Source organism: Drosophila nasuta, chromosome 2L (assembly GCF_023558535.2).
Source record: "Drosophila nasuta strain 15112-1781.00 chromosome 2L, ASM2355853v1, whole genome shotgun sequence".
In the NCBI taxonomy this organism is placed as follows: domain Eukaryota; kingdom Metazoa; phylum Arthropoda; class Insecta; order Diptera; family Drosophilidae; genus Drosophila; species Drosophila nasuta.
In genome coordinates, this window is record NC_083455.1 from 26,028,225 (window position 1) to 26,037,630 (window position 9,406).

At 40.6% G+C, this 9,406-nt stretch overlaps 3 protein-coding genes across 3 annotated transcripts; 2 read left to right on the forward strand and 1 right to left on the reverse strand.

Annotated features, from left to right (window-relative positions):
* The first annotated feature begins 1,347 nt into the window (after window positions 1-1,347).
* LOC132797657 (adult cuticle protein 1) lies at window positions 1,348-2,498 on the forward strand. Its single transcript, XM_060809414.1, has 2 exons — window positions 1,348-1,452; window positions 1,698-2,498. The coding sequence occupies exons 1-2, from the start codon at window positions 1,447-1,449 to the stop codon at window positions 2,103-2,105; spliced, it is 414 nt and encodes a 137-aa protein (XP_060665397.1). The 5' UTR covers window positions 1,348-1,446; the 3' UTR covers window positions 2,106-2,498.
* A 1,799-nt stretch (window positions 2,499-4,297) lies between these two features.
* Window positions 4,298-9,000, forward strand: LOC132790381 (exonuclease mut-7 homolog). Its single transcript, XM_060798882.1, has 4 exons — window positions 4,298-4,509; window positions 4,580-5,228; window positions 5,288-6,294; window positions 7,126-9,000. The coding sequence occupies exons 1-4, from the start codon at window positions 4,401-4,403 to the stop codon at window positions 7,254-7,256; spliced, it is 1,896 nt and encodes a 631-aa protein (XP_060654865.1). The 5' UTR covers window positions 4,298-4,400; the 3' UTR covers window positions 7,257-9,000.
* On the reverse strand, window positions 6,613-8,991 carry LOC132798175 (5'-3' exonuclease PLD3-like). Its single transcript, XM_060809928.1, has 3 exons — window positions 8,953-8,991; window positions 7,793-8,857; window positions 6,613-7,734 (listed from the first exon to the last, which is right to left on the reverse strand). Exons 1-3 carry the CDS (start codon window positions 8,989-8,991, stop codon window positions 7,477-7,479), a joined length of 1,362 nt encoding a protein of 453 aa, XP_060665911.1. The 3' UTR covers window positions 6,613-7,476.
* Window positions 9,001-9,406: the final 406 nt, after the last annotated feature.

Genomic DNA, 9,406 nt, shown 5'->3' on the forward strand with positions numbered 1-9,406 from the left:
AAAGTATTGAAAATCAATTCAGAAATCTACAGTCGAGAAAGCAAAACATTCATTTTAAAATATACCAAATTAATATACCACAAAAAACAACTAACAGTACCAAAGACAATATTGGTATAAAAATTTATGTAAAATATACCATTGAGTTCCAAATATACCATATTTGTCAGCTCATACAAAAGTATTTCGTATATAGCTTCTACAATTTCTATTCGATCGCAACCAAATTTTCAAGAATCATAAAAACTATTGTTTGTTCCGAAATTCGAGACTCTAGCTTCGAAATTGATATCAATTTTTATCGATTTACCGGGACGGAGGAGGGCAGTTGATTTGCTGATTAATAGTTTTTTGATTATTACTTTTCCGACTAATTCTTATTGTGTTTTCACACATTTTTCCTAATTTTAAACAAACAACGAATATGCTTATCAATCTATCAATTTTGTTTAACCAACATTATTGTATGTAATGTTTCCGACTATGCTTATCAATCTATTCTCTTTTTTAACCAAAATTATTGTTTATAATAATTCTGTTTTAAGAAGACAACATAAATAACAAATAATTCAAATGATTGAGATTTTCTTTTCCTCAATCAAGATGTAATATTCAAAAAATTAGCAATAATTTTATCTTAATAAAAATCAATTTAATTATGTCACCTCAATAATTATAATACCTGAAGTATACTTTTCAAATTAATATGCATTGCCTCTTTTAATTATCCGAGTTAAGAAACTGGAACTTATCAATCAATTTTCTATTACCATAAGCTTAGCTAAATGAACGCGCAGAATTGAAGAATTCATATTTTATAATATTATTTAGATCGTAACTTGAGCTTAGCTTAATGGTTCAAGTACTTTGAGTAGTTGTGCACTTTAATAGATCTGCAAGAGATTGATTAGCATACCTCATGAAGCGAATAAAACTGCAGCACTTAGTCGGCAAAATTAATTTCAGGGCATAAAATGCTGATGAAATTTGCTCCAGTTTGTAGACTAAAAAAAAAAAACAAAAACGTACGGAGACACCTTGTAAAGATTATTGTCTAATTGTTGTTATTGCTCGATTGGTGTGTGGTTATTGTAGTTATTGTAGTGCTTGAGTTAAGTCAGTGTCTTGGCCATTTGGTCGAAGCAATTGATTGGCCGAATCAAATGTGGTTTGTGGTGTCTTTTGTGGCGTTGTCAACTGCGACTGTGGCTAATTGTGGTGTACTGTGGGTTGTGTTTGCTCTCGTCGAGAAGGTCAAGGAGTGGAGGGGGGGCGTTTGTTATCTGGCCAGTTTCCGCATTTGCCCGGCAGGTCCGAGAACTGGCTTTTGGCCTGCGCTCGCCAATATGCTAAAGAGCATTGTGAGCGCGCTATAAAAGCCGCTCAAACAGTGGCAGATGACAATTAGTAACGTTTCAATCGTCGCACAGTTCACAGAGAAGCAACATGAAGGTAAAGCGATCGATGAGGATCAACGTGATCAATTAAACAATCTATCGATCTCTTACACAACATTAGAGTTAAAGCGATCGATGAGGATCAACGTGATCAATTGAACAATCTATCGATCTCTTACACAACATTAGAGTTAAAGCGATCGATGAGGATCAAAGTGATCAATAAAACAATCTAACGATCTCTGATACATTTGTAGAAATTCCAAAAGTTTCATTGTAAATCCTTTCTTCCTCTTTCAGTTCGCCGTCGTCGTAGTCTTGTTCGCTTTGGCCTATGGTGTCAATAGCTCCGTCGTGCCCCTGTTGACCTCCGTCCAGGGAGGCGTTGTGGTCGCCGCTCCCGCCGTCGCCGGCTCCGTCGCTGTCCATGCCTCCGCTGTGCCAGCCGCCGTGCCCCTTGCCCTCTCTCCCGCTGGCCCCGTGCTCATCCAGTCGGCTCCAGCTGCCGCTGTTGTTCATGCCGCTCCTGCCGTGGTCGCTGCTGCTCCAGCTGTTGTCGCTGCCCATGCTCCAGCTGTGGTTGCCGTTGCCGCCGCTCCAGCTTCGTATGTGGCCAAGACCCGCGGTGCCGTCCATGTCGCTCCCCTGCCCGGACATGTCCAGAGCGCTGCCTCCGTCAACTTGGAACCCGCACCAGGCACCTGGTAAACAACACACTTGGATTCGCCACCAGCCCAGCCCTCTTGACCTTGCCATCGATTCTTTTTTTGAGTTTCGCTCTAATGCTTAAGTCTCTCTAGCCTTTTGTTTTTATTTCCCAAAATGGTTTTCCTTCTTACCTTGCAACCTGGTTGCTCCTAGCCACACTTTTTACCGCAAATCTAAGTCAAGCTAATCACACAGCTGCCGCCTGAGCAGCTCTATAACTGCTCTCCTATCTATCTATCCATTCTATTCTATTCTATTCTGTTCAACTTCATGAATGTACATTCATCCTGCTGTCTCAGGATCTGTTAACCACAACCACAAATCGCCACCACGCACAATCTCTGTTGTCATTTGGAAAATTGTTTCAAAATAAAAATGTTTAAAATCAAAAAACGATGCTTCAATTTTACTGAATTTAACAAGACAAAAGTGTGAGTATAAGTTATATAACTATTATTTCCAAAATTTAATAGATAATGCTCTTATTGAGACGTTTATGGAATCGGAAATGCGGAAAATTTAAACTATTAAAGCACATTTGCCAAAGGAATAATCTTCCGAAGGATTCGAATTAAAAAAAGGGGTAAGTACAACATATTTTTATAGTTTAAAAATACGATTTAAAAAAGGGGAAACCCAACTCATTTTAATAGTTAAAGAAATAAGGAAACTTCATTCAAAGAACAGATAAAAGAAAGAAAGTTTTCTAATCGAAGGATCAGCTAAGATTTAAAAATTTTAGTTTTTGTAATTTTCCAACTATTGAAAAAAGGTTATAATAATAAAATTATGACTTCAGAAAACAGTTGTAAAAACAGAACATTTTACACTTTGTGACTTATTAAAATCCTATAACCTACGCTGTACTACAAATTAAAACAATTTTCATAGATTGAATAAATAATATATATATATATATATATATGCTAATAATAATAAAAATAAGATAAATTCCCCTTTCAAAATAGACGGACAGAAAGAAGGAAGTATTCTCATCGGTACTTAAAACTGTTCATAGAGACGGAGAGTCGAACCACATAATATTGCCTCGGCTGATCAAAAATATAAATATTTTATTTATAGAAGTCTGCTAGCTCTTAAATAAGTTCCCGTATGGAGAACCGGTTTGCATTACATCAGTGCAATTAATCAAGTTAATACACACAGGGGTGTGAAATCGAGAATTACATTCAAACATACCTGCAATTGGAGCAGGGCCCAGTTAACCTTGAGGCAACGGCTTATGTTGTATTACCATACAATGTGCATACATATATGGTAATGGCTTAAAGCCATGTCTTGTCGGCATGTTGGCACTCAATTCAATTGCCCACAGCAGATCAATGGGGATTGGCAAGAGATCGATACATAAATCTTGTTGGGTCAGTTAGCCGACACGTGCTTCCAACTGGAACTTGATCTGGCAACTGCAGCTGTAATTGGTGGCGACGTCCGCCGGCTTCCGTCTGCTACCATTTCCAGTTTATGACGTATTAGATTTGCAAATTACATTGGCAAATTGTTCACTTATTAATTTCATCAATTCTTGATTAATTGCGTCAATTTTCAAACGATGCGGCACAATTAGTCGTTGCATCTAATAGCACTTGTTAATCAGATTAATTAAAACACTTTAATTGTAGCAAAAAGCAACATTTTATTTTTCACAACGGAATAACGAAAAACTTTTCGAGCGTCTAGCGGCTTTTTTCCTTAGAGCCGGTAAAAATGTAAGCGCAATATCGATATGTCCTAGTTCGCTTGAATTACTATCGATACTTGTTATCAGTGATGTTAATTGCTATAAATACAGTAAAAAACCAACTGAAGGGCATAAATATTTGTATTTATTTATTTAATTCAAAAATTATATTGTTTATCAAGTCCTAACCTATTTTATACATTTAGTTTTTCCTCAAAAATATTAACAATCGTATGCTTAAAATAAATTTGTGTAAAACTTTTTTTTTACAATAAATTACATAATATGAAAGTGAAGCTAATAATGTAATTAACAATAATACAGCCTCAACTTTTATTTCAAATAAATTTGTAATAAACGAAACGTTTTTTTTGCCAGGGCTGCATAGCATGAACAGTTCATTAGTTCATTTCTCATATCGATAACAATCAATTGTGCTGCTTATCGATTGACAGCTCAATTTTGCGATAGACTCGCCAAGAAATATATCAAAAAGTATCGCGTATGCAAAAGTCAAAAGTTTTATCACAAATTGCACTTGCATCGTGTTGTGGTTGTCGTTGGAGGGCTGCGCGCCCACTAAAAAAACAAATATGGCAAAACTATATAACGCAATACCGGCAGGCTTCGAGTCTGACGATGAAGAACTCGACTACTTGATTGGAAATCTGAAAATCAAGCGTCTCGAAGATATTACAACAGGTAACATTCGTAGCGAATTGAAGGTGCACCCAATGGGGAAATGTTTTTTTATTGCGTTGCATTATTCCAGGTGCTGGCATCGATGGGGACTTTGATGCCACATTGGACCCAGAGTTTGAGGCGTTCTTCAAGATGTTTCGCGACAAATGGAACATGCACAACAAATGCATGTCGCCCTACATGCGACAGGATTTGAGCAAGACGTTGATGCGTCATGAGAATCCCTTGCTATTGGCTTTGAAGATCTTTGCCAACTGTCCGGATAACAGCAATGTGAAGATCAAGAGCTTGTCATACTTTGTGCTGGACACTGTGTGCAAACTGCAGGCGGACATGCCACAGCTGAGCGAGCAATGCGACGACAACACAAGCATGATTGCCTTTCATTTTGTGAAGACAACGGGAATGCAATCCCTGATGAATGCCATGATTGAGACGTATCGCCTGCAACAGATCCGGGAACTGCTTGTGCCCAAGTTGCGGGAGATGTTGGACGGCGGGCATTACAAAGATGTGGCACAGTGGGCCATCAATCTGAAGTTGACGCATCAGTTTGATATGCTGGACCTGGCGTTTCCACTGATTGCGCAGGAGAAACTGCCGCTGGCTGAATTGTACCTGGAGCAGGCGACGCATCAACGGCTGCCGTTCGTCAAGTTTCTAGACTCGCTTCTGCACAAGGACAAGTCGGTCATTGAGATGTGCGAGGACATCCTCAAGTGAGTATCGGAAGAGAGAATATAGAATGAATAGTTAATCTTACTTTCCCTCCCTTTAGCCGCTATTCAAACCTGAAAGTGTCGCATCACGTGCTCAGGTATCGCCCCATATCCAAGATCGTTGATCGCCTGGCCAAGAAGTATGGCTTCGACGACTCTGTGACGCCCAACTACAAATTCACCAAGACCGCCGGCTATCTGCATCATCTGTACCGTGAATACGAGAAATCGCACACAAATCTCGAAAGTTTTCGAGAGCTGGTGCGTGTTCATGCCTACGATTATGCATTGCAAGCGGATTTCGTTGGCTATCTGTTCGCAGCTGGCGGTCCGGGGGAATTGGAAGCGGTCTATTGGTCCACAGAGTTCAAGCTGTTGCCGGAGGATTGTCCGCCCGAAATAAAGTCAATGATCTCACACGATGAGCTGCGGCACCAACAAATGGAGCAAAGCAAAGCAGCGGCAATTGGAACAGCAGCAGCAACAACGACGTCGCCAGCAGCTGGCTGTGTGTACCTGAGCATGGATTTGCCGGACGAGTGCCTAATCATTGTGGATACGGCGGCGCAATTCGAGCGAATGCTCCAGCATTTGCAGTGCGAGCCAACCATCTACATGGACTCCGAGTGGATGCAGAAATTGTGCGTACAAAATCAACTCTGTCTGCTGCAAATCGCCACCATGCACAATGTGTACCTTATCGATTGCCTCGCCAGCCACGAGCTTCACGACGAGCACTGGCGTTTGCTGGGCTCCAGTGTCTTCAACAATGTGAACATCATGAAGGTCGGTTTCTCCATGCTCAACGATTTGTCGGTGCTGCAGCGTTCGTTGCCGCTCCAGCTGCGTCTACAGATGCCACATCATTATCTTGATCTACGCACCGTTTGGCTGGAGCTGAAGAAGCAACGTCATGGCGTCGAGCTGCCGTTTGGCAATTTGAATCGTGCCGGAGAAGCTCTTACGGATTTGTCCATGCTGTGCCTGGGCAAGAAGCTCAACAAGGCCAATCAATGCTCCAATTGGGCCAACAGACCTTTGAGACGCGAGCAGGTGCTTTATGCAGGTGCGCTTCACTTTATATCTATTAAATTTTTCTTTTAAGAGAGTCTATTAGGGGAAGTACATCTTGTTGAAGTATATACCAGTACTTATAGCTATGAGCTGTGGCTGTCAGTCTCTGAGATAAGGAATTAGTATGTAGAAAGTGATCAGCTCAACTACACTAGAACGTAATTTACTATGCTATCAATAAGTCAACGTCTCATAAATAGCTCTACAATTTGATATACTAGATTCTCAGATAGGAGAACCCTTTTATTGTTGTATCGTAATTTACTATACTTTCGATCATATCGATCATTAACCCCTCAAAAACTAGCTCTATAATTTGATATACTTTATTTTCGTACCAAAAAATAAGTTTTATGATAACTTTAATCCGATTGATAAGAATTTTAAGCATTTAAATTGTAGTTACAGTATAATTTCGTTAGGTGCCTCCAGTTATGGATCTGTCAGATGGTTTTAAGAGTATAAATTTTATATCGAGGCTGTTAAATACTAATATGGTATTATATTTCTGTAGTAGTATTGTACTACTGTAGTAGTATTATATTACCGTTGAAGTATTATATTCTGTACTTTATACTATAGTAGTACTTTATACTATAGTAGAACTTTATACTATAGTAGTATTTTATACTGTAGTAGTATTTTATACTGTAGTAGTATTTTATACTATTGTAGTATTTTAGACTATAGTATTAATTTATACTTTAGTATTACAATAACTAAAGTAGTATTATATCCTTTCGCTTAGCGTCCTTACAAGGAACTTTTGAAGACATTTTAGTATTCCCAATTGATATTGAAAGATTTTCTCTTCATTTTACAGCCATGGATGCGCGTTGCTTGATGCTCATTCATTGCTGCCTGACCAGATGTGTGCCGGATATCAATGCGGTGATTGAGAAGAGCATTGCGTGCAACAATTTTCTGCGACGCGGCAACAATAATGTTAAATAATCAAATCAACGATGTGACCACAAATCTCAGAAGAAATTTAAACAAAAAAAGTATTTGAATTATATACAATGATAATAATTGCAGAAGAAAACGTGAAAAGCATAGAACTTGATTAAAAAAACTGTGAATACAAATGATTAAATATTATCGAAAATACTGCTAATGATGATCATCATTCTTCACATTCAGTTGCAGTCCATTTTAGAAGGTTGTAAAATCACTAAGACAATTCTTTGGCAAAAGCGCTGTTCCAGTCGCGATTAAAGATGCTCACAAGATCATTGCGCAGCGATGCTGGAGCACTTGGTTGAGTGTCCTTAAAGACCAAACCAATGCCGGCTGTGGTTGTGAAATAATCTCCTGACCAGTTGGAGGTGCCAATGTAGGCGACGCGATCGGTGACCATGTATTTGTTGTGATTCACACGTCCAAAGGGAATCTTCTTCTGATCCTCATCCGCGGGCACAATGAAGCGACGCTAAAAGGAGAAAAGAAAGAATAAGTTGTGTGCACAATTATCTACTGCAACCTCTTACAATTTGAATGTCCACATGTTGGCGACTTGTCATGGATAGATCCTGCAGAGAGCGCAAATAGTTGTCCATGCTGGCATCGGAGTGCTTCCACCACGAGATGAGCAGCTTCACCGAGACGCCACGTTCCACGGCCGCTGTGCGCAGCGCATTATCAATCTCAGCCCAATACTGTAGCTTCGGTCCGAAGATGATGAGCGGGAAATAATCCATGACCGAGATGTGCACAAATTGCAGCGCCGAATTGATCGAGTTCAGAATGGCAGTCAGATCATGAGTGCGTCCAGTGGCAGAGAGCGGAGGCGGCGAGCTGGCAGCAAATGCTTGCATCGTATAGTTTGTGTTGGCATCCTTGAGCACATTCAGCAGCATGGGTTGCTCCAGATTATAGTTGGTACCATAATCATAGGGCCAGGAGGATGGAATGCGTGCGTTCTCATTGCTGCCTAAATACCAATAGGCCTTGAAGATCTTGGCCAAATCGCTGGTTAGCTGCGGACAATTCCGGCCAAGCACGCCCAGCTCCTTGACCTGGGTGAGAGCACGCCAATCCATGTTGGCGCTGCCCAAATAGAAATGCTCATTATCCACTATCCACAGTTTGGTGTGCAAGATGCCCGCTCCCAGGTATTTGGGAAAATCCAAGGTAACCACTTCGGCGGCACCATAGCTAGCGAGGATTTGTGTTTCCAGATCGGGCGAGACGCTCGATGGTGAGCTTTGTGCTATGCGTATTTTGATCTTTGGTCCATCTCCCACACCATTGGCTAGGAGACGCTGGAATATCTGTTCACCTGGATGAGCGGTGCTGTGATTCAAGCCCGTGTCCTCACCACGCAGCGTCCAATAGTAGCTGCCAATGTCTAATGTGGATTTGCTCAGATTCAACAGCTGATTCCAGGCATCGAAGGTGCTAGGGAAATGCGGGCTGCCGGGTGTAAAGTTCAGGCCAATGGGTATGGATTCCACAAGTGTCAGATTACAATTGTATTTCTGGTTGTCACGCCGCTGCAGTTGCTGTAGTGGAGATCTTAGGGGGTAATGGCTTGGTGTGATAAGCGGTGCCGGCTAAAAAAGATGAGCAGAAATGCCGATAGCAGGCACATTTGCAGTGCGTGTGCGTGACGCTGTTGCGCCTCCTCGCTGTCGTGGCCATGTTCCACGTCCTCGTCGTGGTTGCGCAGCGGTTGCGGTTTATACATTTCAATAAATTGTCGAAAAGTTCACTATCATCTACAATCAATGTGTTCGTTGGTCGCTGGTTTGTGAAAAGGGTTATCGCGGTGACAAGATTACGTTTTACGATAGACGATTAGAACGCCGCCTGCTCAATGCAACTAGTACTGACAGTTGTGACGTCACGTCGGCAGTTGCAATGTGCAAATTTAAAACGCATAAATAAAACATAAATACGACATTCTCTTCTTAAAGAAGATCAATATATTATTATGCGTACTATGTATTTAAACTAAACGAAAACCAAAATTTTTGTTTATTGAATTGCGGTGTATTGCGAAATCTTTGCGAAATGTCCATGCAAAAAAAAATGGCGATAGTCCTGCATTAATTAATCGGCAATGTAACGGCACGAAATCAAAAACAATTTCTAACGTGTAA

What these genes read in the sequence shown, in the direction of transcription:
- LOC132798175 (XM_060809928.1), bottom strand. Translation starts at nt 8,991, where the DNA reads ATGTATAAACCGCAACCGCTGCGCAACCACGACGAGGAC. An exon ending in TGCGCAACCACGACGAGGAC is followed by an intron (nt 8,858 to 8,952) that starts GTGGAACATGGC and finishes CATCTTTTTTAG; the next exon opens with CCGGCACCGCTTATCACACC. An exon ending in AACATGTGGACATTCAAATT is followed by an intron (nt 7,735 to 7,792) that starts GTAAGAGGTTGC and finishes TTCTCCTTTTAG; the next exon opens with CGTCGCTTCATTGTGCCCGC.
- LOC132790381 (XM_060798882.1), top strand. Translation starts at nt 4,401, where the DNA reads ATGGCAAAACTATATAACGCAATACCGGCAGGCTTCGAGTCTGACGAT. An exon ending in TCTCGAAGATATTACAACAG is followed by an intron (nt 4,510 to 4,579) that starts GTAACATTCGTA and finishes GCATTATTCCAG; the next exon opens with GTGCTGGCATCGATGGGGAC. An exon ending in ATGTGCGAGGACATCCTCAA is followed by an intron (nt 5,229 to 5,287) that starts GTGAGTATCGGA and finishes CCCTCCCTTTAG; the next exon opens with CCGCTATTCAAACCTGAAAG.